At 52.0% G+C, this 26,587-nt stretch overlaps 14 protein-coding genes across 14 annotated transcripts; 6 read left to right on the forward strand and 8 right to left on the reverse strand.

Moving 5' to 3' along the window:
• Positions 1 to 175: 175 nt before the first annotated feature.
• On the forward strand, positions 176 to 1,165 carry N7477_002558 (SDR family NAD(P)-dependent oxidoreductase; the record flags this gene model as incomplete). Its single annotated transcript, XM_056964221.1, has 4 exons — positions 176 to 459; positions 524 to 753; positions 810 to 911; positions 972 to 1,165. 4 exons carry the CDS (start codon positions 176 to 178, stop codon positions 1,163 to 1,165), a joined length of 810 nt encoding a protein of 269 aa, XP_056824174.1.
• A 282-nt stretch (positions 1,166 to 1,447) lies between these two features.
• Positions 1,448 to 2,929, reverse strand: N7477_002559 (DMT family transporter; the record flags this gene model as incomplete). Its single annotated transcript, XM_056964222.1, has 3 exons — positions 1,448 to 1,704; positions 1,756 to 2,522; positions 2,610 to 2,929. 3 exons carry the CDS (start codon positions 2,927 to 2,929, stop codon positions 1,448 to 1,450), a joined length of 1,344 nt encoding a protein of 447 aa, XP_056824175.1.
• Positions 2,930 to 3,871: 942 nt separating this feature from the next.
• Positions 3,872 to 5,007, reverse strand: N7477_002560 (aldo/keto reductase family protein; the record flags this gene model as incomplete). Its single annotated transcript, XM_056964223.1, has 2 exons — positions 3,872 to 4,404; positions 4,473 to 5,007. The coding sequence occupies 2 exons, from the start codon at positions 5,005 to 5,007 to the stop codon at positions 3,872 to 3,874; spliced, it is 1,068 nt and encodes a 355-aa protein (XP_056824176.1).
• Positions 5,008 to 5,177: 170 nt separating this feature from the next.
• Positions 5,178 to 8,230, forward strand: N7477_002561 (gamma-tubulin mipA; the record flags this gene model as incomplete). The annotated part of the gene is made up of 6 exons (XM_056964224.1): positions 5,178 to 6,000; positions 6,601 to 6,713; positions 6,922 to 7,104; positions 7,158 to 7,361; positions 7,415 to 7,501; positions 7,553 to 8,230. The coding sequence occupies 6 exons, from the start codon at positions 5,178 to 5,180 to the stop codon at positions 8,228 to 8,230; spliced, it is 2,088 nt and encodes a 695-aa protein (XP_056824177.1).
• Positions 8,231 to 9,973: 1,743 nt separating this feature from the next.
• N7477_002562 (uncharacterized protein) lies at positions 9,974 to 10,192 on the forward strand (the record flags this gene model as incomplete). Its single annotated transcript, XM_056964225.1, has 1 exon — positions 9,974 to 10,192. The coding sequence occupies one exon, from the start codon at positions 9,974 to 9,976 to the stop codon at positions 10,190 to 10,192; it is 219 nt and encodes a 72-aa protein (XP_056824178.1).
• A 541-nt stretch (positions 10,193 to 10,733) lies between these two features.
• N7477_002563 (uncharacterized protein) lies at positions 10,734 to 11,241 on the reverse strand (the record flags this gene model as incomplete). Its single annotated transcript, XM_056964226.1, has 3 exons — positions 10,734 to 10,755; positions 10,808 to 10,905; positions 10,987 to 11,241. 3 exons carry the CDS (start codon positions 11,239 to 11,241, stop codon positions 10,734 to 10,736), a joined length of 375 nt encoding a protein of 124 aa, XP_056824179.1.
• Positions 11,242 to 11,796: 555 nt separating this feature from the next.
• On the reverse strand, positions 11,797 to 13,280 carry N7477_002564 (serine/threonine-protein phosphatase 2A activator; the record flags this gene model as incomplete). Its single annotated transcript, XM_056964227.1, has 2 exons — positions 11,797 to 12,947; positions 13,277 to 13,280. 2 exons carry the CDS (start codon positions 13,278 to 13,280, stop codon positions 11,797 to 11,799), a joined length of 1,155 nt encoding a protein of 384 aa, XP_056824180.1.
• A 230-nt stretch (positions 13,281 to 13,510) lies between these two features.
• N7477_002565 (uncharacterized protein) lies at positions 13,511 to 14,507 on the forward strand (the record flags this gene model as incomplete). The annotated part of the gene is made up of 2 exons (XM_056964228.1): positions 13,511 to 14,015; positions 14,074 to 14,507. The coding sequence occupies 2 exons, from the start codon at positions 13,511 to 13,513 to the stop codon at positions 14,505 to 14,507; spliced, it is 939 nt and encodes a 312-aa protein (XP_056824181.1).
• An 870-nt stretch (positions 14,508 to 15,377) lies between these two features.
• N7477_002566 (actin-related protein 2) lies at positions 15,378 to 16,952 on the reverse strand (the record flags this gene model as incomplete). The annotated part of the gene is made up of 7 exons (XM_056964229.1): positions 15,378 to 15,464; positions 15,518 to 15,595; positions 15,661 to 16,226; positions 16,361 to 16,514; positions 16,618 to 16,761; positions 16,820 to 16,866; positions 16,934 to 16,952. 7 exons carry the CDS (start codon positions 16,950 to 16,952, stop codon positions 15,378 to 15,380), a joined length of 1,095 nt encoding a protein of 364 aa, XP_056824182.1.
• Positions 16,953 to 17,702: 750 nt separating this feature from the next.
• On the forward strand, positions 17,703 to 18,849 carry N7477_002567 (NAD(P)-dependent oxidoreductase; the record flags this gene model as incomplete). The annotated part of the gene is made up of 5 exons (XM_056964230.1): positions 17,703 to 17,720; positions 17,776 to 17,964; positions 18,017 to 18,348; positions 18,406 to 18,543; positions 18,591 to 18,849. 5 exons carry the CDS (start codon positions 17,703 to 17,705, stop codon positions 18,847 to 18,849), a joined length of 936 nt encoding a protein of 311 aa, XP_056824183.1.
• A 284-nt stretch (positions 18,850 to 19,133) lies between these two features.
• N7477_002568 (bZIP transcription factor) lies at positions 19,134 to 20,803 on the reverse strand (the record flags this gene model as incomplete). Its single annotated transcript, XM_056964231.1, has 2 exons — positions 19,134 to 20,281; positions 20,332 to 20,803. The coding sequence occupies 2 exons, from the start codon at positions 20,801 to 20,803 to the stop codon at positions 19,134 to 19,136; spliced, it is 1,620 nt and encodes a 539-aa protein (XP_056824184.1).
• A 605-nt stretch (positions 20,804 to 21,408) lies between these two features.
• N7477_002569 (GTP cyclohydrolase II) lies at positions 21,409 to 22,596 on the reverse strand (the record flags this gene model as incomplete). Its single annotated transcript, XM_056964232.1, has 2 exons — positions 21,409 to 21,438; positions 21,493 to 22,596. 2 exons carry the CDS (start codon positions 22,594 to 22,596, stop codon positions 21,409 to 21,411), a joined length of 1,134 nt encoding a protein of 377 aa, XP_056824185.1.
• A 424-nt stretch (positions 22,597 to 23,020) lies between these two features.
• On the reverse strand, positions 23,021 to 24,165 carry N7477_002570 (SAGA-associated factor 29 family protein; the record flags this gene model as incomplete). Its single annotated transcript, XM_056964233.1, has 3 exons — positions 23,021 to 23,306; positions 23,362 to 23,673; positions 23,714 to 24,165. The coding sequence occupies 3 exons, from the start codon at positions 24,163 to 24,165 to the stop codon at positions 23,021 to 23,023; spliced, it is 1,050 nt and encodes a 349-aa protein (XP_056824186.1).
• Positions 24,166 to 24,725: 560 nt separating this feature from the next.
• pmi1 (mannose-6-phosphate isomerase pmi1) lies at positions 24,726 to 26,335 on the forward strand (the record flags this gene model as incomplete). The annotated part of the gene is made up of 5 exons (XM_056964234.1): positions 24,726 to 24,756; positions 24,821 to 24,832; positions 24,883 to 24,974; positions 25,027 to 25,264; positions 25,332 to 26,335. The coding sequence occupies 5 exons, from the start codon at positions 24,726 to 24,728 to the stop codon at positions 26,333 to 26,335; spliced, it is 1,377 nt and encodes a 458-aa protein (XP_056824187.1).
• Positions 26,336 to 26,587: the final 252 nt, after the last annotated feature.

Consider the following 26,587-nt stretch of genomic DNA (forward strand, 5'->3'; position numbering starts at 1 on the left):
TCTTATTGAAGCCATCTCATTAACATTTGTTTGGGTCGTGGGCCCCAGACGTAGTTGTTGTGATCATCACCTGCGATCAGCAGTAACTATAAGAAGAACACACTCCCCCCCCCCCTCTTCGGCCAGATGACCGATTCCAATTCTCCAAACCTCCATCTTCACCCAGAAGAACAACATGGCAAAGTCACTCCGTCTCCAAGACAAAGTCGCCATCGTAACCGGTGCATCTTCAGGACTCGGTCGAGCTATCGCCGTCAGATATGCACGAGAAGGCGCAAAAGTTGTCTGCGCCGACTTGACGCCAACAGCCCGATCGCAAGAAGAAGCCGAGATCACAACACACGACTTGATAGCCGAAAATGGAGGGCTTGCGATATTCGCGCAAACTGACGTCGGAGACGCGACACAAATGGAGCATTTGGTTCAGGTAACCGTGAAGGAGTACGGCCGACTTGACATGTAAGAGCCATACGTCGGGGATCACCGACTTTCTCTTATTTAGACTGATCATTTGCTTGCACAGTCTGGTCAACAATGCTGGAATCAGCATCGAGGCACGCGCACCAGCTGTGCTACATTTGACGGACGAAGCTACATGGGATACGACGATGCGGGTGAACAGCAAGTCTGTGTTCCTGGGCTGTAAATATGCTCTTACGCAGATGCTGGCGCAAGAGCCACATTCTTCGGGGGATCGAGGATGGATCATCAACATTTCATCTATTATGGGCATGATTGGAGGCCCGGAGAATCGTAAGTTGGGAGTAATGAATTCACAAATTGTCAGGACTAATGTCAAGCGCCAATAGCTTCTTATTGTGCATCAAAAGGGGCAGTCAGCCAGTTGACGAGACAGATGGCTCTGGATTATGCGCCTCATCGAATCCATGCTAATGCAATCTGTCCTGGCTGTGAGTTGCAAAACAAACGATTCACCAACGATCCGATACTGAGGCTGACATCTGCTGTAGATACCCAAACTGCCATCTTCAAGGAGACAACCACTCATTTGACTCCTTGGTCGGACCTGAACCGCCGACATCCGCTGAAAGGCCCGGGTCTTCCAGACGATATCGCCAGGATGGCTGTTGTTTTGGCAAGCGAAGATGCCAGCTGGGTTACTGGAGTTTGCTTGCCGGTAGATGGAGGATATACGGCTCGGTAGTATTTCCGAGGTTGATAGCCATTTCTGCCCAGATATGAAGAATTGAAAGCAGCTTCAAAATTCTATATGAACAAGATGCTTGATTGGGTCAAGGGAATCGGACTTGGGCAGACTCGTCCTTTTCTAATACATGCTCCTCCGGGGTTTCAAAGGGGAAAATGATCCAGTTCGATCGAACAGAGCAGAACTGTACACGAGAACAAGAATGATTGAGCAGTCGCTAAAACAACAAGACAAAAGCCACCTGGGCATAGAATAAGCGTCAATGACGCCATTGGTCTATTAGTCACTGTCCGACTCGACCTGATCGTTCTCGAGGCGCTTCCTTCGCTCTTCGCTCAATTCTCGGTATGTGCTCCAACTCAAGAGGAAGAATGCGACCATGATGAAAATACCGCCAATGATAGCGGCCCAAGAGAGCGGCTGTCCGGTGCGGAACCAGTCCACGATTGCGACGAGGAAAATCGTGAGGAGTGCCGCGACGGATGAAAGGACGGGTGAAGTAAGGGAGATGAGCACCAAGAATGACCCAGAAAATGCTACATATGGATTAGCTTCGATTCATGAGCGTCATGGAGAATGGTACTTACTGGCATTGGCACAGATGGAGACGAGAAGCATCCAGCCCGCCTCACCGGTGGGAAAGCGGAAGGTCTCCCAGCCGAGAATGTGTAGGATCGGAATAGGAATCCACAGCACCAAAAGAGTAAAGCAGCCAATCATGCTGCCAACGGCGTTGGCAAAAATAGTTCCCCGGCCGGGGCTAGTGCCCTCTGGAGGACAGGCGAAGCGCTTATACAGCACCTCGTAGAGTCCGTAGAGGATACTACCAACGCCGATAACAATGTTACCCAAGAGTCGACTACTTGCTTCTTGGTCATCCTTGGTTGTACCTCCCTTGGAGACCTTCTTGTCTGGCCGATCACCATATGCGACTACCAGGACACCGACGATGGCAATGCCAACGGCGAAGACCTTGTCAAACCGCAATTTCTCATTGAGAAGAGGAATTGAGAAGGCGTAGGCAAAGAAGGCAGAGCAGTTGTAGATCGCAGTCAAGTCGCTGGCTGTGGTCATGTTGACGGCGACGTACCATGAGCCACCGGCGATTGTCAGCGCGGTGGTCACGAAGGCGATAGTTTTCACCATGTATGGGACGGGAGAACGGTGGGAAGAGCGGGAGCTCAGATGGACCTCCTGGGTCTCTACCATCTGGGCAGTGGTCTTGATTAGAAAGACATGTCGACGCCAAAACGCCTCCCATGATAGCTTGCGTTTTTGAATTCGAAGGATCAGGAGCTGGAAAGGCCAAAGCAGTGACCAGGAGCCGTGAGTGATATATCTGTCGGGGAAAGGACTTGGTCAGTCATGATTCTCGGTAGGAGAACGGGGTGCTTCTTGGTTTGATCTATCCAGGTTTGGTGCCGGTCAAGTCCAAACTTACAGCATGCAATAAGGCTTGTTCCAACCCAGTTCGTGCTGAATGTATACAGCCGTCTCTGTCTGAACGACGAAACTAGCCAGACTAAGTAGGAGAAAGCCCGCGGCAATCATGTACTTCTTTCGAGTTGCTTCGGCAGCATCGTGTTCAGGGCTTTTACTCCGGATGGTAGGACGGCGGGTGTGATGCAACATGGGCCGGCCCTCTGCATCCCCGTTTCCAAGACTAGATTGCGAGAGGCGGCCACGGCGGTCATCTCTGAGTAACGGTTGCTGCGATCGGCCATCCGTCGGACGGTGCAATGGGGGGCGGTTGACAACCATGTCGTCGTCTGAATCTTGGGAATAGCGACCCGGCTCCGGGGTGGTAGATACCCGCGATTCTCCAAGTTCAATATTATCCGCCACAATGTCGTTCTCTTCGACGGTCGCTTGGGGATCTCACGCGCCTCCTTTTGCGCTCAAGGTGGCCGTCTACCCTATTCCTGATAACAGATAAGAACTGGAGACTCTGGCAAAGTCTCTCTTGTTCAGAGATCTAGATCTGAGCTGAAAGTACCGGTATATCCAATCCGCAAGATCTCGCTCATATATCCAGAGTACCGGTCACTGGGTGATTCGCATGCGGCCAACTTGTCGGAGTACGTAAGATTGCGGCCACGTAGGGGAACAGGGTGCAGGGGCCAAGGCGATAAGAGTAGTGTGACCAAGATTTTCTTCGCAGACGGTGCAATGGAAAGATTCGACTATCGCAAGTGAATAAGAAATTTAACCGGGAATTGCTTGGAGACAAGCTGGGGAACTCTGCGATGTTCAAGGAATGGACGCCTTCGTCATCACGATATTCCGCATTGGGGATGGCACTTCCACGTGACCTGTCCCTGAGCGGGGAGCTAGTACCATCTTAGACCAGCGCAAACTTAAGATAGCCATGCCTTTCTCAGGTGCTGATGGAATGTGACCAAAAATAGCAGCTGGTGAGACTGTTTCAGACCGACTGATCTTGTTCAAGGACCAAGGCATCAGACAACCCAGCTGATCTAGGTATATCACGTTGCTTGTAGCTGCTGCTTGATGCAGCTCCCTGACAAGATAGAGTATGCAGTCTAGAACCTTAAGATCAGGACAAGAAGATTACTCCAGTAAGCCTACATACACCATGAAGTGTCGTGACTGATTTACTAACAGTCAACCCTAGTATATTCTCGGTCCGACGTACTAGATGCATAGCATTCACTTCTAGGAACCTCGTTCAGGAGCCCTCCCTTAAGCCTTCGACTTGGGCTTGAACAAAGCCTCCTGGGTATCATATGTGTACTTGAGATCCAGGTGCCAGTAATTCGGAGATGTAGGCTTCGTGATCAACCACGCCTTGTCAAGAATCTTCACCACCTCCTCTGGGAGCGGGCCCTTCTGCAGGTCCCGCAGGTTGGTCTCGAGCTGGCCGAAGCTGCTAACTCCAATCAAGATACCATCCCGGCCACCATTGTCGATGTTGAGAGCCGAGTGGTAGCGCACCCAGCGCAACGCTGTTTCCACGAGGGTGAGACCATGTTTCTCAACCACAGGCTCGATGATTTTCAGAGCATCAAAGTTCGCATCCTTGAAGTAGCGCTTGCGGTAAAGAGCACCTGTGGCACTAGTATCACTGTATCGCCCCTCAGCGGGTATGTCATGAGTCTTGAACTTTCCGGAAAATAGACCACCAGCAATCGGATTATAGATGACAATATCGAGGCCATAGCGGCGACAGGCTGGGATCAGCTCAGTCTCAATATTGCGAGCTATTTGGATAACAACTGTGAGCGAAAGCTTCCAACATACGTGAGAGCCACGCTAGTGAGAGGTCATGAAGTAGGGGACATACTGATAGCATTGTACATGGCCTGGAAGATTGTCGGACGCACCCAGCCCTTCTGAGCGCAGAGAGTAACAATCTCGGCGACCTCGAAGGCCGTATAGTTACTTAGACCCAGTTGGACAAACTTTCCCTCCTTATGAAGCTCATTGACAGCCTCAAGAGTCTCAGCAAAAGGGACTGAGCGATCTGGGGCATGGAGATAGAAGATATCAACCTGGTCGGTATCCAACTCCTTGAGGGAAAGCTCGAGCTTCTCACGTAGGACGGCAGGCTTGTGCGCGCCGGGTTGATGCGGATACCATTTAGTCGCGAGTGTCAAGCCCCGGCCCTTCCAGTTAGCCTTGGCAGTGAAGGCTTCCTGCTCACCACCCACGTAGATACGTGCGGTGTCGACCTCATTGAAGCCTTGCTGCTGGAAATGATCCAGGCAGCGATTGTACTCGTCAAGTGAGGTGATGCGGGCACCTTTGTCCTCACTAGGACCAAAGGTCATCAACCCGAGGATGATTCGGGGCTGGAGATTCTGTGTAACGAGAGGCATTGTGAATGCTGAGGAGTTGAAGAAATGAAGGCGGGGGAGGGGCTGCGGAGTCAACCGATAGCGGGAGCTGCCATCGCGCAATGGCCGTGCGGAATCGACCGCACTACACTGCGTGCGGCCTTCATCTTTCCTGTCTATCTCTCCTTCTGTCTCAAACCACATTCGACGCAATGGCTGCATCGGACGATGGTGTATTTCGTATCTTGGTAATCAATCCCAATACATCCACGCATATGACAGAAGCTTTGAAACCCATCCTGGACCGACTCAACTACGCCGATGTGCGTTTCAAATATTTCACAGCTCCAAACGAGACGCTTACGATCAACGGCACTGTATACGAGCCCATCGCAAGCATCAATAATGGCGAGCAATCGGCCAAGTCGGCGCTGAACTGCACGTCTGCTCTTGAGCTCGTGCCTCAATATGATGCCTTTTTGGTGGCATGCTACTCTTGCCATCCTCTGGTGGGAATGTTGCGACGGCGCATCAAAGAGCTTGAGCAGACCAATGCGTCACGAAAGAAGTATGTGACGGGCATTTTCGAAGCTAGCGTTGTTGCTTCCTTGTCCCTGATCAGCGGATTTGATTTTGTGAGCTCGGAAGCTCTGAAGAAGAAGCAGGTTGAAGAGACATTTGGCATCATAACGACCGGCAGTGCATGGAAAGATGAGCTCAACGGAGCTGTGAAGGAAATGTTGGTGGGTCAGGGCTCATCTTCGCGCTTCGCGGGTGTTGAGACCACGGGGCTTACGGCGGTCGAACTGCATACAACCGCATGGGATGAAGTGAAGAGAAGACTCATCGATGCCACTCAAAAGTTACTGAAGAGTGCATCGAGCCCTGTTGGTGCAATTTGCTTAGGCTGTGCGGGCATGGCAGGCATGGAAGAAGCAATTCGGGAAGGTTGTATTCAGGCCTATGGGGAGGAAGGTCGTCGAGTGAGAATTGTTGATGGCGTTGTTGCAGGAGTTGGGAACTTGGTGACAGCCTGTAAAGCGGGATTCTGAGGACATCAGTGGCAAAGCCAACTTCAACAATACCTTCTTCGTGCTTCTACGGTCTCTAAGAGGTAGATCGCCTAAAGGAAAAACATGGACAACATATATGCTAAAAAAAAATTAGAAAGGCATATCCTTGGAGAGAAGTACACCCTTCTGAAAATCGCAATAAATGCCAAATTATCCTTGAAATGTGACGGAGAAATGACTTTCGGTGCCCATTGTTGATGTCCAACCACACTGATGCCTGAGGCTAATCACTGCCGGCCAAAAAGTTCCCCGCGTCCAACGCGGCTACGCGTGAACCAAACCATATCGACGGCGCCTGGCGACAAAGATGCCTAGGTATGTGGCCCAGAAGATCTACAGATATGCAAGAGTCTCTCGAAGGTCATGGCGTTGACATTCTGCGATCCGCAGGGAAATCATCACGATCCAAGCCGGCCAGTGCGGCAACAATGGTATGAGGTCTCCGGAATCCTCGCCCGATCTTTCAGCTTCAGGATGACCTATACCCCGGGGTCGACCTCATCGGGCTGATTGATGCAATTACGAATAATGCACGCGTGTCGCTAACCTCGCCTCTTCATAGTCGGCAGTCAGTTCTGGCAACAGCTGTGCCAGGAGCACGGAATCAGCCAAGACGGAAACCTAGAGGAGTTTGCGACCGAGGGTGGAGATCGCAAGGATGTCTTCTTCTATCAGGTGAAAAATAACAAAGATTGAGCGGGCTACATGGTCAATTGCTCGACTCGGTACAGCAGCCGAAGCTAACTGGCCTCCGACAGAGCGATGATACCCGATACATTCCCGAGCAATTCTCCTCGACTTAGAACCTAGGGTATGGTTTCCAATTTGAAGAGATGAGCGATGCATCATCTAGAAGATCGGCTAATGGCTGAGAATACGATAGGTCCTCAATAACATCCAAACCGGCCCTTACAAAAACATCTACAACCCCGAGAACTTCTTCGTTGGACAACAAGGCATTGGAGCAGGTAACAACTGGGGCGCTGGCTATGCGGCGGGAGAAGGGGTTCAGGAAGAGATTTTTGATATGATCGACCGAGAAGCAGATGGAAGTGATTCACTAGAGGTATGAACTTCTCGAAGCGGGAAATCATGCTTGAAGCTCACTTCTGAATGCAGGGATTCATGTTATTACACTCAATTGCAGGAGGCACAGGATCGGGATTGGGCAGTTTCATATTGGAGCGGATGAACGACCGGTTCCCCAAGAAGCTCATTCAGACATACTCCGTCTTCCCGGATACGCAATCGGTGGATGTGGTTGTCAACCCTTACAACAGTCTACTTGCGATGCGGCGATTGACACAAGACGCCGACTCTGTGGTACGAACCCTTGTGAACGATCATTGAGTGACTGGAAAACTAAAGAGCACCAGGTTGTCCTGGACAATGGAGCCCTCTCAAGAATTGTGGCCGATCGACTTCATGTGCAAGAGCCTTCTTTCCACCAAACTAACCAGCTTGTCAGTGTCACTCCGACCTCGTTATAGTAAACTCCGAGCTGACTGGTGCAGGTTTCAACGGTCATGTCGGCCTCTACGACCACACTTCGATATCCAGGCTACATGCACAATGACCTAGCAGGAATCATTGCCTCGCTGATCCCGACGCCACGCAGCCACTTCCTACTCACCTCTTACACACCATTCACGGGCGATAACATCGAGCAGGCCAAGACCGTTCGCAAGACCACTGTTCTGGATGTGATGCGACGCCTTCTCCAGCCAAAGAACCGCATGGTCTCCATCAACCCCAGCAAGGCCAGCTGCTACATCAGTATCCTCAACATCATTCAAGGTGAAGCCGATCCCACCGATGTACACAAGTCTCTGCTGCGCATTCGCGAGCGTCGCCTTGCTTCATTCATCCCCTGGGGCCCTGCCAGTATCCAAGTGGCGCTCACCAATAAGTCACCGTACCTACAGCACACCCACCGCGTGAGTGGTCTCATGCTGGCAAACCACACCTCGGTCGCCACTCTGTTCAAGCGTATTCTGAGCCAGTACGACCGCCTGCGCAAGCGCAATGCCTTCATCGAGCAATACAAGAAAGAAGCGCCTTTCTCGGACGGCCTCGGCGAATTCGACGAAGCGCGCGCCGTGGTCATGGACCTAGTGCAGGAGTACGAGGCCGCGGAACGGGCCGACTACCTGGACCCCGGGGCCGGAGAAGGACCAGAGATGGGGGCATGAGATGCTCGGATGCTCGATGCTAGGAGAGTCGGTCTAATTCTTTCATTCATTTTTATTTATTTTTTGCTTTGGCAGGGCAAGGGGTTCGGGCGCATTAACGGGTGCGTGCGCAGGGCCACCGGCGTTCGTGTTCTTGTTCTCTTTTTCATCTTTGTCTTAGTTCACTCTGGTCAATCCCATTTTTTATTTTTTTTTTTCATCTTTTGGGGAAATGAGTCTCGTGGTTTCTGCCAGCACATAACTCTCTCTGGAACACGTAGCGTGGGAAGTGGAAGTGAATTTCCGGCTGATCCACCAGGTGCAACGGGCCGGCGATGTGCATGCAGGCTAGTGCCTTCCTCAAAAGGGTCCCGATGTGAAAGGGTGGGTAAGCCTTTTCTGGTGCTGGCGCAGATCGGACGTGCAAGCGCTCACTACGTGGTTCTAGGATGAGCAATGGCTGGTCGCAGATCATCCGTGCTTCGTTAGGGTGGATTGGCTGGGGGTGACTCGTCCCTTCCGGCGGTGGACAAGTGTTTGCGGGGGGCCCATTGCTCTCTTTTTGAGTTGGGTACAATCACAGTAGTAGCAGTAGCAGTAGCAGTAGCAGTAGCAGTAGCAGGTAGCCTGAGCAAGAGCCAGAGCGGTGGGCAGGTTTCCCCGATCCCTTTGTAAAGTGGTGTCTTATCTGGCCAAGCATATCTCCGGGACTTTGTCTCGCCACTCCGAAGGGTGGATCTCGGGTAAAGGCCTTTCTAAAGTAGTCCAGGTCATGCCTGACTATACACGTGATGGCATTGGAGTCAAGTGAGCCGACCGCTCCACTCGATTCGATAGTAGCTGACCGTAGACACATATAATGAAACGCCGAGTCCTAGGATCACCTCGCGATGAGCACGGACGATGGCTACATTCCGATCATTGGGCCTCCCTGGCCTGCTGGGTCGCGTGTGCCGAGATGCAGCTGGCGCAGAAAGGGGCTAAACTCCATAGTTGACGCAACCTGAGGGTCCTGTAGACGAGAGAGAGAGAGAGAGAGTACGCGGCGAGAAGAAGCGCCACTCCGACATTCGGGGTCACCTATTAAGGACTGGTCAAAAAGGGGGGGGGGGACTAAGGTGTAATGCTAGGCAATGCCAGGCATGAACGGGGTTCGCAATGGGTTGAAATGGGTTTAACCAAGTGGCCCGAATGGAGCCTATCGAAACCTTTGGACCCGCTCGCCTCCACGCTCAGCGATGACTGATTCCGTCACTCCATGGACTTCTATGGAACTGACTCAGCCATTAGACTCCGACCATTTAATATGCTGGATCCGGATCTTGCATCTTTAACTTTTTTTGCCTCTCTCTCTCTCTCTCTCTCTCTCCGTCTCTTCCGCTTCCCCTTTATATAGAAAGCGTCCAGCCCCCCTCCGTGGCTAGTTCGTCTTTCATATTCCGTCTCCCCGTCTCCACCTCAAGGGTACGTCCTACACCTTGTTACCCTCATCCCTATTCATACTTAGCTCACCAATTTCTCGCAGCTCGCAGCTTCCGTCTCTTTCTCCTCTTCCCCTTATCTTGAGGACCTCGTTCATCTCGCCACATTCCCATCTTCACGTCTCTCGGTCTTTCCGTGCTCGGCGCTTATCTCTCTCTCCTCGTATCCGATTTCCCACTGCAACGGTCACACCAGTGATTCAGCACCCGTCCACGCCGATCTTTTGCACCGCGGCCTCTTTGCCTTCTCAACCACCTCACTTCATATCCTTTTCCATTCATCATGGCGCCTCGCAAGCCCCGTTGCAACTTCAAGGAGTGCAAGGAAGCCGCCCAGCGGATCGTGGGCGATTGCAGCTTTTGCGCCGGTCATTTCTGCTCCAAGCACCGCATGCTGGAAGCCCACTCATGTAGCGGTCTGGAAGACTGCAAGAAGGAGTCCCATGCTCGGAATGCCGACAAGCTGAACAGCGAACGAACGGTTGTCGTTAAGGGGGTATGAGACCTCTCTGAGTGATTGGAAATCGAGAATCGAGAAACCCTGGTGGTTGTCGCCATTCAGCTGGTTGAATTTTAGCGCGGTGTTCTTGTTCATGTTCTGTTCGGTTCGGTTGTGACCATCTTTTTCTGCCCCGGGGGCCGGTTGTTTGCCTTGTTCCTCTTCCTGGGGCCACGGCTCCTGTGTTCTCCTTTCTCTTCTCCGAGGGTGGCTGTTTTCTGTTCTACCATCTACATGGCGTTTTGTTTTTCCTCCTGGCTTCTTTCCAATTATTCATCCTTGGGAACCTTGTTTTGCATTCGCCTGGCATGATATTTTGGAATCTGCCTAGTCTTTTTGAATCTTTTGGACTTTTTCGGGACTGCCTCCTAGAGATCCTGCGGGACTCCCATAGGCAAGTCATTCGTTCTAGCCTGTTTATTTGGAATTTGATATGAATATACCATTTCGAATTGGGTCCTATGATACACCTGTCTTCTGTAAATTGTAAAATTTGATAACCTGTGATTTGTATGCTGTGTAGTCTGGTAACCTGTAACCTCCCTCAGCCGGGTCCAATCTTCGGCCTATGCACGTAATTAGTACCATCGCGACAAACAGAGGAACCAACACACTTACATGTCGTGATGCTCACTCAGCCTGCTGAGATACTTGTTCAGCTCTTCGACTCGCTCTTTGTGCGTCTTGATGCCTTCCTTCTGAAGCCTCTCACGCAACTACTTTTCGTCAGCCCTTGAACACAAGACTCCAGTGACGCAATCGAACCGCTGATCGTCAGCAAAGAAAAGGGCACATACTCGTTTTCGCCTGATTTCTTCATATTTCCTCTCGGCCTCGGTTTTCGCGGCTGAGCTCTGCGACTCATCGTCCGCAGCGGGGGATTTGGACTCCGCATCTGGTCTTGCTTCCGCTTCTCGTGGTTGATCCTCCTCGGTCTTCTCTTTCTTCTTCAGGCTCTTCTTCTTTTTCTTCTCCACGCGGCCATCGTTCACTTTGCTACCCTTGAGCTTAAGCTTACCGCCTCCGCCAGTGGAGTACTCATCTGGCGCCATGAGTGGGGGAATGTGAGAACAGATGATGGGCGTGCGGAGTACGAGGGAAAAGAGAGGTTCGGCTGGAGCGCGTCCTGCCCCTTCTTTCTAACGGAGACTTTAACACGCTCTACTCCCCGCTGGTAATGACACAAGGATTTTAGCGAATTTGGGCTCGTGTAGACCCGCGATGAACGAGGCGGGACAGCGATGCGCAATTGGAGAAATGTAAGTTGAAGTCGGGTCGAGGGCGGTGGGCCAATCAGAGGCGGTGGCGGAGACTATCTTGAAATTTCGGTAAAAAAGGTGACATTTCGCACTGATGGCGACTACGTTCCATGGATCTAAGAATAATGGTACATTCAAAAGACAAGAGGGACTATCGTTGTGTTCTACATGCTCAGAACTGGTCGGAAATGTCGGTGAGATAGGCGCACTGGATACTTTTCCAGGTAGCCGCCCCAACCGAACTGATCTATGGCTTATCTTGGTAGACTTTGAGTGATAGTCATTGGCATATGCTCATTATTTATAAATTCTATTTATTAATTTTTGATAGTCCTGAGTTTAATGAGTTCAGTCAAAGGGAATCGGGCGCAGTCCAGATCCACCCATCCGTTTGCGCATTTCCGCCCCTGCAGCTACCGTGCTGGGTACCTTGATACCACAGCAGTCTCCAAACCAGTCGGCGTTCCCATGGTCGTGGGCATGATCATGAGCATGGTCATGCCCATCGTCATCGTCCTCGGTGAGCTCCCCCATGCCCTCAGCAGCGGGCAAGAGACTGCCAAACAGGAAATGCTGCATGATGGGCAGTTTACCCAATACCTCTTTGACAAACATCTTCTTCATACCGCTCTCGACCTTGAACCAGTTCTTCGCACCCGAGATGTCATCCAGCATGGGGCTGTGCCATCGGAGACCTTTGACAGTCTTGACGCTGTCCACCCATCGTACCTGGTCCAGGTAGAGATACCTATCACCTTCCTCATCCAGCATAGCAGTGTTATGAATTCCCAAGGGAGTCACGTACGGGTGATCAATCAGCTGGCTCGCACCGAATAGAAACGGTAGGAAATGGTAATCATCTAGACCCCAGACACCATGAGACCCCGCAGGCTCCAGGTAGTAAATCGACTGGATATCCCGCATAAGATGCAGATAGTCAATGTAAACCTGGCACACCACGGCGGGGAAGTCTGCAGCAGGTAGACGCCCCAGCTGATAGAGAGATAACAGCCACATCATAAAGTTCAGCTCGTGGCCTGAGCCGTAGTCTAACCGATCTCGCGAGCCCAACGAGTGGATCAGATATGTCGATACCTCGTCGACCGCTGCCGCATCACTAAGTTCCAGGAGATCGCTGTGCCACGATGCGCTCTGAGCGGCGACATCGTCGAATAGGGTACGGAAAGCAGGGTTACCAAAACGCGATCCACCTTGATCAATGGCCGGATGCTTATCGATTAAAGACCGAAGCTGACCAAGCACAGAGGAGATTTTGGAAATGGCATCGGACTCCGGTTTCTTTGAATCGGTAGTGGCTCGACCGCGCACGGAGTCGGAGAGCCCAAAGATAAATGCAAGCACGAGGTTGTATGTAGGGGAAGAGGTGAAGATCTCATGGTCTTTAGGGGGATAGAATGCGGCGAACGGGGCGAGAGTACTGATGACCAGAGAGGTCTGGCGGCGTGGGCAAAGGAGGGGTTTTCGGAGTCGCGTCTCGACTAGCAGTCGATGATCGGCGGTTACTTGACCGCAGCTCTGATAGCTTTTTGGACAGGTCTACCTTGCCTGCATGGGGTGATAATGAAGTGGGAGCCATGTTTGAGGGAGTGAGGGGCGCAAGTAGCAATCTGATCATGATACGACAGATGATCGCCATTGCGGCAGAAAGGACCCTCCAGGGCCACCGCCTTCTCAAAGCGGATCCAGATGACGAAAATCCCCTGAAACGGATTAGCGTGGTGGAGATCCCGGAACAGAGAACATGTGATCTTCCCCGGAAAACCACGAGCAGATCTCCGTCGCTCGGCTGAGGTCACACTGGACGCACACATGGTGGATGAAGCCTCTTATTAAATTCAAGGCAAACTGAGATATAGGGAAACTCCGTCACCGCTCAACGCATCCCTCTTAGCCATCTTGCCCCGAGATCAGTCGACAAACATTCGATCTTTCCCACTCCAGCTTGGTTCCTGGCGGCCCTGAGCTGCATAAGCCTTGATTATTCAAGGCTATCTGGTGGATCGTACCCTCAAGTGGCTTACAACGGCATGGGCACGCCATCATGAATACATCCGACCCATCGGCGACGTCTCCGGCGGGCCCTAGCAACGTCGGGCAAGTCAAAGAGACAGGCTCTCAGTTGTCTCGCTCGTCAACCCATGCAGATTCAGGCCTGTCATCATCTGCCGGCAGCGGCGGGTCCCGCTCGAGCCTCGGGTCCCGAAAGCGTGGCAGGAACCAGCAGACCCAGCAAGCGCATTTCAGCGAATCCACTAACCTCTTCAATGCGCCTGGCTCCGCGACACGCAACTATCAAGCCACGGAGACGCCGGCACCTCCATATGGACTACGTGACCAACCTATGAATGCTACGACGGACCACTCAGCACCGAGCAATGGCATGAATCAAGCTAATGGCAGTTGCAACTGCAACTGCAACGCCCAGAACCAGCCGCCTCAGACGTCAAATGAGCCATCACAGTCCTGGAAAAGCCGTTTCATAGATAGATTCGGCGCCTTGGAATTAGAGAACAAGGGCAGTGTTGCTCGTGACCACCTGGCACTAGGTATGCTACCCAATTTCGACAGAGCTGAAAGTGTATAGAACGTACTAATCAGTAATAGAACGAACGTTCCTAGCCTGGATGCGCACATCTCTCGCCTTCGCCTCAATAGGCATAGCAGTGACCCAACTCTTCCGTCTGAACAGCGCAAATGAAACAACACAGACAAAATCACTCCACGCTCTCACCAACCCACCATCCGTGCTCGCCCACTCATCCTACGGCATCCTCGACACGGTAACCACTCCCTCATCCCAGAGTTCCTCCCGCCTCCGTAGCGTTGGAAAACCCCTCGGTTCAACCTTTATTGGCGTCTCTATTCTCATTCTGATCGTCGGCTTTCACCGCTACTTCGAGAGCCAGTACTGGATCGTTCGCGGCAAATTCCCGGCTAGTCGGGGCAGTGTTGCTCTAACGGCTTTTCTCGCGGCTTCGCTGATTATCGCGGCGCTTGCAGTGATATTGGCGGTCTCACCGAGTGCTATTGAGAGCTAGCTCCGTACTCGTGTATATGTCTTCTTTTCCTTTAGGTGCATTGCACTGCGTGATTCATGTCAGCTATTATACTAGAATTTTGGGACGTGTGAAAATATCTAAAAACCATTTCTAAATGTCTGTCTACGTACAAAACCCCCTTTATCGCATGCAGGGATCTAGAAGTGGAGCACATGCGCGATCTTAACATTCTTTGGCTAAGGGCTAAAATTGAAAGAATGATAACCCAAGTTAAGGCCACTAATCTCCTGAACCGGCAGCCATCATATCGATCTTTTTAGATGCTGGACTGCTATTGTTGGCAGATCTTGCTGCTTTAAACTATGAGGTGATGCGTGAAATTCAGGAGAGTTGCACCCTAACCAGAGTCTGAAAAGACGCCGTCTTTGCCACGTTGGGACACTATAATCCTAGCCTCAATGAACGCGGGGTGTTTCCTCTGAAGAATATAATGAGATTTTATATTAGGCATTTCAGGGCTGTATGGGGCTATCTAAGGCTGTGAGGCATTCAAGGTGGGAGAGATGAGATGTTCAGTCAAAGATGCCGGGAGTTTTTCATGGACAATGATGACTGAATCGAACGGAGAGAGCCTGCAGCCGTTTAATATTACTTCTTTTTCACCTACACAAAAACACCAACAGTCGATAAAAATTGTTTCTTTCTTTTATGTCAACAGCCCCAAACTCACCCGCACCAGACCAGTCTAGGCACAATATAGAGACAGGGAGACATTGCAATAACGGGGGAAGGATATCGACAAGGGTGAGGGGGCAAACGACACAGAAGAAACGGGGCAAAAACACGGCTTGCAGGAATGCGGAAGTAGTGGGCAAACGCAAAAATGAGAAAGGAACTAGATACAATCGCTTATCGAGGACCGAGCTTGGCCAACGCGCGGGCGCCCTGTTCCTGCCACTCCTGTTTGGATACCCACATGTCGTCCTTGTCGGCGATCTATAGAACTTGGTTAATATTTGGGAATGAGAAATGTGGGTAAAGAGACTCACGAGGTTGGCAAGCACGGCACCACCTAGGAAGACCATGTGTCTCCGTCGTGGGGGATCCTCAATGCGAACCTTGAATTTCTGCGAGGTTATTAGCGATGTGTTTGGGGGGTTTTTTTTTACGGGAAGTAGGTATAGAAACTCACATTCAGACGCTCGGGGTCACCCTTCAGAACCTGAGTAAGCCAGAGCTGCTTCAGCTCCTTCTCCAATCGAGAAGGCAAACCAGGATACATGCTGCTACCACCGCTGAGCACGATGGCCTTGTATAGACTGGACCGAATGTCGACATCGGTGCCTTGAATAGTGTTGAAGAGCATTTCAGCCATACCGGGCTGGTCAACATCCACCAGGTGAGGCTGGAAGAGGCATTCGGCGGCCTCGAAGCGCTCACTGCCCACGCGGATGACACGACCATCAGGGAGAGTGTAAGATTCGACGAGGACGGTAGTATCTTCAGACAGCTTTTTGTCCAGCTCGAGGTCGTAGGAAACGTAACAAAGCTTCTCCTTGATCTGGCGGACGGTCTCGAAATCGGCGGTTCGGTTGAGCGCATAACCGCGGCGCAGGAGAAGGGCAATCAGGTTGCGGGTGACGTCGCGACCCGCAACATCCAATCGCTTGATGTGATGGTTCAGCACGGTCGACTCGTACACGGGAATAACGTGTGTGACACCGTCACCGGAGTCAACGACCACACCGCTGCTCAGACCTAAACAGACCATCAGCATTTCCTCTCAATTCTCTATACGCGTCCGGGAGGCCGTTCATACCCTGGGCATACAGTGCCAGCACCGCCTGGATCGCAACATAAACACCTCCGAAGTTGTATCCCTCGAGCATGACCTCGGCCATCTGCTCGCGGTTCTTGAGGGGGGTTCATCGGCGGCTCGGTGAGGAGGATCTTGCGGCCTGTAGGGTCGATCTTCATCTTGTCGTAAAAGGTGTAGTTCCACAGATGTTGCATGTCATCCCACTTCTTAACGATACCATTCTCCATCTAAAAAGCCCGCCAGGAGCTGCAATTAACACCACGTTTCTGTCTGCGGAGAGGGCGGGGTAGGAGACGGTGAGGGCAGACGCCTTGTCTGGAACAGACGTACCGGGTAGCTGATCTGAAGCATCGATCTAGCAGCAGCAGCTTCATCTCCGCACATAATATCCTTCACCACGATGTCGCCGGCCTGTTCCTCCGTTCGCAAGATAGGCCGCCCCACTATCGAGGGGAACTGGTGCTCTGGGAAGTTCTAAAGGCGCCGCTCGTGTTAAAAGAGATTCAATCGCAGATGGCTTGGTTTAACATACCTGGGCGGCATAGCCGACCTTGAGAAAACCGGTTCCTCCATCGAGGACTGCGGGCTGTTAGCTTGGGAGCTGGGGGGTTGACACGCGGTCGCCTGGGGGTTCCGGGACAAGTACCAATGGGCATTTCCGCCATGGTGGTGGTATGGAAAGGACAATGCTATCAGAACAGATTCTGTGCAGGTCCGAGCGGAAGGAGTGGAATTGAAGGTGGAGTGGAGGACGCGGAGAGAGTTGATGTCGGTAAGTGAGGTCTGTCGCCTGGCCATCATCATCGTTAATTACGTGACCGTACCGTACCTCCTATCCTCCCCAATTGCGGGGAGCGAGCCGCACTCTTTACATAACATGACTGCATCAGTAAGTGTTATCACTCTCAAGCTGTAAATCTCACTATAGAATGAGAATCAATTTGGTCCTCGAGATTTTGCGTTATGATAAGTATTTAGAGGCACGATTCATTGTACTGTGAGGCTGAAATTGCTTATTCAGGAGAGAAGGGAGAGCGCTGTCAACAAGCCAAGAATCAATGCAAGGCAAATAAGCCCTGAAATGTATTCAAAACTCTTAAGCTATGTAGCATGTCAATTGGCAATCCCGATCGGTCCGGTAGCAAGTAGAGACAGCTCTCTAGCCCTTTTGGTAGAAGACAATGCACCCTATCGGCCGACTCCGATATCCTCGGGAAACGGCACGCGCTCCACAAGACTTCTTCACCTCTTTATGTACCGAAGAGCAGGTCATATCACCTGAAGACAGTCGTTTCTCGACATCTAGATCGAGTGATTGCACCGTCGGTATCGAGCTCTCCAAAATTAACCGGGCGTTTTATCAGCAAAACACGATAATAGCAACTTTTCACCGAGCTACCACATCTTCAGACACAATGACACAGATCGGCTGGGTAAGCCATCCACCCATCCCTCAGTTTTCAGTAGATGTAGCTAAGGCGCTCCTAGTATGGCCTCGGCTCCATGGGCCTCGCCATGGCCAACAATTTGCAGCGGCACCTCGCCACAAAGAACGCCTTGAGCCTTCTGTACAACAACCGTACAATGTCGCGCGGTGCATCTCTGAAAGCACTTGGCGGTATCGCCGAAACAAGCTTCGGCCAGTTGGTCTCGCGGAGTAACATCATTTTCACCATGGTAGGGTCCTGGACTTTCCCATGTATGACCTGCAGATCACTGATTTCCGCAGGTTGCAGATGATACTGTGCTGCAAAGTCTCCTCTCCTCGGCCATTGGGTCAGATATATCCCTGAAGGGTAAGATCTTTGTGGACTGCTCGACTGTACACCCGCAGACGGTTAGCTCGGCTGTGGCTCAGTTGAAGGAGCAGCAGGCCTCGTTTGTGGCGGCACCTGTCTTTGGTGGAAACCCTATTGCCGTGGATGGCAAGTTGGTTTTTGCGATTGGAGGTCCTAGAAGTGCTACTGAGACTGTCAAGCCGTTCATCCAAGATGTTATGGGTCGTCGTGTCATTGAGTGTGGAGAGGATGCTACCAAGGCCTCTTTGCTCAAGATTGCTGGGTGAGTTACTTGGGTGCATTGCCATTGCTTCGAAGATTGTTCCTGACTTGGGTTTAGGAACATTGTCACTGTGAACATGATGGAAGCTGTTGGCGAGGCTCAGGTCTTTGCTGAGAAGACTGGACTTGGAACTGGGCCTATGGAGGAGCTTATTGGCGAGGCGTTTGGCCCTGTGGCTGGCGGATACTCTAAGAGGTATGTCCCTTAGACTAGCAGGAGACAGCAGGTTATAACATTCCTAGATTGACCACTGGGGCTTATGCGCCGCCTCTAGACTCACGCCCCGGATTCGGCGTGTCTCTGGCCATCAAAGACGCTAAACACGCTATGAATATGGCTGAAGAGCAGGGCGTTAAGCTCCCAGGCCTCGCGCTTGCTCGCAAAAACATGGAAGATGCCCGTGACTACGCAGGTGAATGTCTCGACAGCAGCTCTATGTACGGAATCTTGCGGCAACAGGCTGGTCTTGAGTTCTGGAACGAGAAAAGCCGCAAGGCTTGAACTGTGCTGTATTTTCATGGAAATTATTAAGCTTGGTGAAGAACTTTCAGATCGTCCAACAACCTCTTGACCTTGAAAGCACCCATTTCAGGGAAAAAAAAAAGAAAAAGAAAAAAAAAAAAAAATTCAACCAACGTTCCAATCGGTGTATCTATTCCAAGCTTCCACGGCCAGAACTGTGCGAATTTTTGGTATTTGTAAGATAAAGGGGTTATCACATCACCCAAAAATGCGGTTTTTTGAAACAGCAATGCAGCTAATAAGTGTGGGTCTCATCTCACCAGTCAAGAGGAAGGTAAGGGACACGGTGTTGATGGCTTTTGGGTCACCTCAGGTCTGATCCGCGTTGCATCGACCAGACTGGGATAGGTCTCTGCAAATAACAGACCCAAAGACCAGTTGTCAAGATTTCGCATGTGTCGCTCAAAAACGGGGTTAATGAGTAGCTCGTCCGAGTCACCGGCTGACAGCAGGCAGTCAGTGGCTTCGTATGGCCAGTTGACGGACAAGCCACGAGTGAACGGAATGAACCAATGCTCGAATGGGTAATCCTGGTGGGTTGTAGAAAGACGCTCACGCATTCGGGGCCATGGTATGTAGTCCATCCAGGCAGGATGGGCCTCAAGAAGTTGTGTAGGACAAGGCCTGAGCCATTCCGGCAATCGGTCATAGTTCTCTTGGGTAGGATAGATCTGCCACCGCATGAGAAGGAACATGGTGTAGAGCACGGCAACTTGCTCCGGCAATGAGGAAATGTCGGGGAATGTGCGAAGAATGTCTGTGAATACCTTTGACACCGGGTGCGAATATGCACCCTTCTCGGGGTTCAACAGTGAAGAGACGCTCGGGTATGGTGGTCCAACAAGCTTCTGACGTGGGATTCCCTGCGCCGCCTCGCGTTGCCGATTATGCAGAAAATCCAGTAGGATGCTGTCTAATGGACATACAGGACCAGTATTTTTGATAGGGGAAGCGAATGCACTTGTCGCCTGGTTGGATGGGGGGTGACTCAATGGTTGCAAGTGAAGTGGTGAAGGGGTGGCCGGATGAGTGGCCCTGATGTTTTCAGAGCTTCTGCGCCGAAGACGATCGATCTTGGGAACATTCTGGGAGGGATCCAAGAGGAAATTGAAACCTAATCGTTCCTCCACGCTGAAGTCAAGCCCATGGGCGACGTGATGGCGTTGTGAATCCAGCACATTGCGGAATGAAGTTGTCTGTAGGGCTCCATTGCTACTGTTGCGGCGACTCCCTGGGGCGGAGGCTGACCGTGCAGGAGAAGGTGTGTCAAGGCTTGCAATAGACTCGGCGTAAGGCTTGTCGACTGGGCCTCCCGCTTGGCTACCGGGTGTCAAGTGTTCGGAATCGAGGAAGTAAGGAGTATTGGCCGGGGGTGGGACGGATGTCCGCAGAGAGAGAAAAGTCGGTAGATCTATCACTGTCAGCAAGGGTACACAGCATACAGAAGAGCTTTCGACTCACCACTCGGCTCCGGCTTTGCGAGTAAAGGTTGGATGATGTCCATCGCCGCCTTGAGTCCTGCGCGTAGTTCTCTGTTCTCCGACCGAATACGCTCATTGTCTTGAATGGCAGCCTGCAGATCGAGGAAGGGCTTTTGAGACGAGAGGTCCCGGACTTGCTGTTCCAAAGCTTCAATGTGCCCCTTGGTGCGCTCGCGAATCGCGCGCTGCGCCTGGCGGTCATTGGCACGTTTCTTCGCCAATTGATCGGGAGTGAGATTGTGTACACCGCGCGACGACGTGCTGTTCAGCTTGCGCTTTCGCCCGACGGTCGTGGACGCTCCATTATTCTCAATGTTTTCTGTGATGACCGATTCGAGGCCAAGCGATGTTGAGCGCGAAGGAGCGGGTGAGCCCTCTTGTTTGGCGGTAAAGTGGGAGCTACCCTCGATTGCCGCGACGCAATCGGAGTCAAACGGAGCGTGGCTGGCCATGGCCTCACACACGCGCTAGCGAGTGACGAAAGCCATACACGAGAGTGATAGGGGTGGGAAGGGAAGATGAAATCAGGAGCTGAGCGTGTCAGACTACGTTATCAGGATTGGCACTGGGGTGGGTCGAAATCGCAGTCGATGGAGACGGGGAGAGAGTTTCCAGTGCGCGGAGGGGCCGTTCTGGCATTCCCGAACCTTGGAAACTGAAGCACATTTGGCAGACTTGTTCGCAAACAGGTGGTCTGATCTTGTTCTTCAATATTCATGTTCATTCATTCGTGTTCCAAATCTATAGATGCGGCTATCATCGAGAGCCTCGCGATCCATGATCTACAAGGCTTAGACTCTCAAGGTCCACTCCCCACTGTGTATTACACCTCCATTGATCCCAGAATAGACTATACCGTATAAATGTAGTAATTTTGCTGGCGCATAGTTGGCGGAACCCAAAAGACCGTATTTCGCAAGGAGTAAAAAGTTCATGTACAAGTCAAGATCATGAATATGCAAGACAAAGACTGGTCGTGTCGATCGTACAAGGTATAGACAGGCCAAAGGCTCCTGGGCTAGGTTGGGGGAAAAGATTTCACATAGAAATAGGGGAGTTATTGAATCATATGGCCCATTTTCGAAATCTATGAGATTAGAGTCAGTACTGTCTTTCGAGCTCAAAAGTCTGCAGAACCAACCTTGGTTTGTAAGTAACCCTCAATCTCGGAGCTCTTAATACCGCGTTCGCCGCCAGTTCGCCAGGCCAAAGGAATCATAGGAACTCTCTCCTTCACCAACACTTCCCGATTGGGGCCTTCAATAGCTCGCACCTTGTCAGGATTATTTGTGAGCAAGCGGATTCCGTCTGGGTTGGTGTCCGCTCCACAATCAAGATCCACCAACATGGCCGTGGCCAAACCATAGCTTCGCGCATCTGCCGGATGCCGCAGCAAAAGATTGGCTTCGACGGTATCAGACCCAAGGTCCTGCAGATTATACGCTTTCAACTTCTCTCCGAGACCAATGCCTCGACCCTCCTGTCGTAGGTAGATAATGACACCCCCTGCGGACTGTGATTGTGGAGACTGCAGCTCCGGTGCTTTGGACGAAAGATCTGAAACGGGGAGGGACATTAATCGCGCCGCTTCATCCAGCTGCTCACCACAATCGCATCGGGCCGACCACACTGTCTCTCCTGTATAACACTCAGAATGAATGCGCACCAGTGGGGGCTCCATACGGCGCGGCGATGAATTTGATCCGGCCTTGCCGTCATCTTCCCAGCTGCTGACTCGGCCCGGGTGCAACTTCCCTACATATGCGCCTCGGATCATGCGATCCATCTCGGTCTCCCCCGGGTGAACGCGGTCGAGACTGCGACTGCGAATATTGTTTCCAAATACAATAGCCAAGTGCTCCTTATTATCCAGGTCATTGTGGTAGAGGTGCAGGAACATCTCGGCGCCGTTAGAGGTCGGAATTCGCGCCCGCACAATACACTCTACCCGCGGGAGCTGCTCCAGGAGCTTAGGAGCTTTTGCGTGTTCATCTTTGTGCTGGATTGCAGCTGATTGACTCTTGTGAAGGAGGTCTGTCGGATTGGTGGCAAAATCCAATGATCCGCCGGGAGTCACAGGTGGGGTAAACGCGGGCGATAGGAATGATTGCGGTAACGTAGGAGTCTGTTCACCTGTTGCAATCCCGTCTTCCTGGCTCGCATTGTCGGATACAGGATCTGTTTGGGTGAGTGCGATAGAGTGCGGGGCGAGTTTCGGAGAGGCGTGCGCAGGGAGATTCGCCATTGCAACGGTTGAAAACGCAGAGCCTGAGGGAGTTCAGACTTCGTCTTGTTCGGTTCGGGGTACCGTATCAAAAATATTGAAAAGGAATGTGCATCGGTGGCAATTCGAGAAAGATCACGGCCGAGAGAGCCGTGTCGTCAATCCGTCACCCTCGGCCCGCGCGGGGCTGACTCATCGCGCTGTCAGTGCTTACTCTAGCAGCTTCCATCGCTTAGGCAAATCCTGGTAAGCGCGATTCACTAGAGTGGAGGTATACAGATGTATAGAAGTTGAAAAAAATCACAGTTCCATTGCTTATTTTCAATGAGGGATGGCCAGGGAAATCATCTGTTTAGTAGCCATGGGTCCTTTGAACTCCAAGTAGCGCCTCGCTAAGGGTATATCAGTCATATCAGATCATGGGAACGTCGCCGTGAAGCCCGATCTACTTGGTTGGAATGTCCAAGACGTAGCGACGGTCAACTTCCATCTCCTTGTCATCTTCCTCTCCCTCAAATTTGAGGCGATAAGCCTCCTTCTTCGCCCCCATCACCTCCGCGCGGTAGAACGTGGTGGTATCAGGGTACCTGGCAAGGACCTGTTTGCCAACTGGAAAAGCAGACATCGAGGATCCCATCGGTGGGATTGGAATGAGAGACGATGCGGTTGTCTTGTAGACAGCACCCTGCTCGCCATTCTCATTCGGCTCGGGGTCTTGGACCTCGTACCATCTACACCGACGCTGTCAGTTTTAGGGGCTCCTTCACAAGTTGCAAACAACTGTACCGTTTCTTATGTCCCTCGCCAGAGATGTTCTTGATGATACACTGAATACCCTCCCCCTCCACACCCTGCTTATTCTTATTGTGCTTGAATACAACCTGTGCACCAACCTGGAGAATCCCACTTCGCTCGGCCGCAGTTCCCTTGGTTCCCTCGCTTCCTTCTTCGATCTTGACTGCCACACCCTCACCGCGGCTCTCGCGTGCTTGAGTGCTTGACACGCTCGCGCTACGCGGGACCCCACCCTTGGAGCGATTCGACTTATCGGCGCCTGAGGCACTTGGGGAGTCGGCAGCTGAGCTATCCATATCGGACCTCTTCTTTCGAGATTTGGATAGTGCGTTTGAGCGACCACCGGGGGGCTTCGGCTTCGGACGCTCTCCGAAGCGCGGTGAGGAGTTCGAGGTTCTTGATCACGTCGCAAGGCTCATCCTGCATGATCGCCCGCTCCTCTTCACTGAGTTTCTGACTTTGGCGCAGCCATGCGTCAAGTTGGTCGTGGTCGTTCATAGTGGGTCCTTTCGAGGATGAAATCTTAGCTGCCTTGTATTGGAAGACTCTCGCGAAATCCAATGCGGGGGAGGTAATCGATGAGTTGGATCGAGCTAGCGCATGAAATGAAAGGGCACACTTACTGCCATCACGGGTAATCCTGTCTACCAGGGTTTTGATCTGCACAGATAGAGAAGCTTGTTGGTCGAACTTCTCCTTTGACTTGCGGATGTCCTGGCATATGCGAGTCCACAGCTCCATTTCCTCGTTGTTCCCTAAACCATTGTCGCGAGGTCGAGGACGATTCCGAGACATCTTGTCCGGTCTAGCAGGGTATTACTATCTGGGGAGGATGGATTCAATGGGCCGTGACTGGAGCGGGGAATAGCGCGATCGCGGTCGTGACTCTTGAGGATAAGTCGAGCTCCCGTCGCATCGACTCGGGGATAAGCCAAGGCGGTCGGGGTAAACGCGCGCCTAATTCTTGGCAGACTGCTTGTTCGTACATTGCGCCTAGTCCTTTGGTACTAAGTAATTACATTCTAATGTTCAACGGACATTGATATCGCTTTTGGATGAAGAATGGATCCCATGGTTCGTGATGCGGGCTGAGCTTGAAACACGTCGCGAAATCCCAGCCTGTGGCCGCAAGCGGCAGCATTTCCATCTTGGGCACGGCATAAACGGGTGTTTAAATCGCAGACTCGGCTTTGGAGGAGGATCAAAACCCACGCCGGGCCCAGTGACAGTGCCGAATCCCTGTTTCATCGCCGGACCCTTGCACTCACCTTCACCGAGAGTCTTGGCGTGGGGAATCTGCGTAATAGAAAATCACCGAGGCGCCCCTCACTTTTCCCAAGAACAAACTTTTCAAGATGCAGGTTCCATTGCTCCGTCTGCAATGTGGTAAGTCGGCTTGATATTCCTAGGTCTACTTGCACTTCTAACCCATTTCTGCAGGCGTCAATAGCTACGACTGGGGGTAAGATTGAATGTGTTAACTTGAACGCCCCGCACTAAACCCCGTCATAGGCAAGGTTGGCCAGGATTCGGCTGCCGCCCGCTATGCGGCCACGACAGCCCCAGCAGATTTCTCAATCGAGGCTGAGAAGCCTTACGCAGAGGTACGTTAGGACAGAAAGCTCCGGAGGTGTCAGTTGGCTCATCTATACACAGCTATGGATGGGCACCCATCCTAGCCTACCCTCCAAAGACGTCGAGACCCAGCGCACCCTTCTCGATCTCGTTCAAGACAATCAAGCTCTGATGTCTACAGAGATCACCGAGCGCTATGGAGGCCGTCTTCCCTTCTTGTTCAAGGTGCTGTCAATCCGCAAGGCGCTCAGTATCCAAGCCCACCCCAATAAGAAGCTGGCGGAACAGCTCCATGCGCGCGATCCTAGAAACTACCCTGGTTTGTGCAGCTTTCAAAACTTCAGGCGGATAGAGCTCCGAGCTTACGATATGTTATCTTAATGCAGATGACAACCACAAGCCTGAGATGACCATTGCCGTGACACCCTTTGAAGGTCTGTGCGGATTCCGTCCTCTGGCCGAGATCACCCACTTCCTCCAGGCACTCGAACCTCTTCGAAAGCTCATCGGATCCCAGGCCGCGAGCGAGTTTGAGCAGGCTGTCAAGGGCAATGAGCAGTCTGAGGACGAGGTCGTTATGCAGCGGAACAAGGATGCGCTGCGCTCGGTGTTCACAGTCCTGATGGAATCTTCTCCAGATGACATCGGAAACGCCTGCAAGGATTTGGTTGCCCAGGCTGAGAATTCGCCAGCGAGTTTCGCTTGCCTGCCGGGCGATGTTGAGACCAACCCCAGCAACCCAACCGAGTTGGCTGAAATTATCAAGCGCCTTGACGGCCAATTCCCCGGGGACATCGGCTCGTTCGTTTTCTTCTTCCTCAACTTCATCAAGCTTGAGCCTGGTGAGGCCATGTTCCTCAAGGCTGATGATATTCACGCCTACGTGTCCGGCGACATCATCGAGTGTATGGCATCCTCGGACAACGTCGTGCGAGCTGGCTTTACCCCCAAGTTCAAGGATGTGCCCACTCTGACCAAGATGTTGACGTACTCATACGCTCCCATTGAGGAGCAGAAGCTGCGACCCACGGACTATCCTTATGCCATTCTGAACGCAACAGCGTACTCCAGCGCCTCATCTGCCATGCTCTATGATCCCCCGATCGAGGAGTTCAGCGTTGTCAAGACTGATTTGAAGCGAACAGGGGCTAAGGTGACCTTCGACCCCATCGCTGGTCCTAGCATCATGATCTGTACCCGCGGCAAAGGCAAGATTACTGTGGGCAACAAGACTGAGGAAGTGCACGAGGGTTACGTCTTCTTCGTTGGCGCCGAGGCCGAGTGTATCCTCGAAAACACTGGCAGTGGAGAGGGCGAGGATGATGTCTTCACGACGTATAAGGCGTTCTGCGAGCTGACCGGTAAGGAGGACATGGTCAACGGTCACTAGACCATCAATTCTAATCGCGGTCTACTAGGCCGATCCGGCTTTAGTGCCAACCTGTGATGTCCGTCAAAAGTGTCTCGCATACGAACCTGCATGTATTATGACGGGTCACATGAATTTTACCTTGTTTGAATGGGCGAAGCGAACACAATGGATCTTGATGTAGATGTACTCTGTGAATCTGTAAATCGCATAGACTCTCCATCATTTCTCTCGTCGATGTCAAAACAGAGCTAAGAAGTCCGGTACTGGATC

The sequence above is a fragment of the Penicillium maclennaniae genome (genome assembly GCF_028827695.1).
Source record: "Penicillium maclennaniae strain IBT 15551 chromosome Unknown utg000003l:1.0-5670915.0:1.0-5674809.0, whole genome shotgun sequence".
Classification (NCBI taxonomy): Eukaryota; Fungi; Ascomycota; class Eurotiomycetes; order Eurotiales; family Aspergillaceae; genus Penicillium; species Penicillium maclennaniae.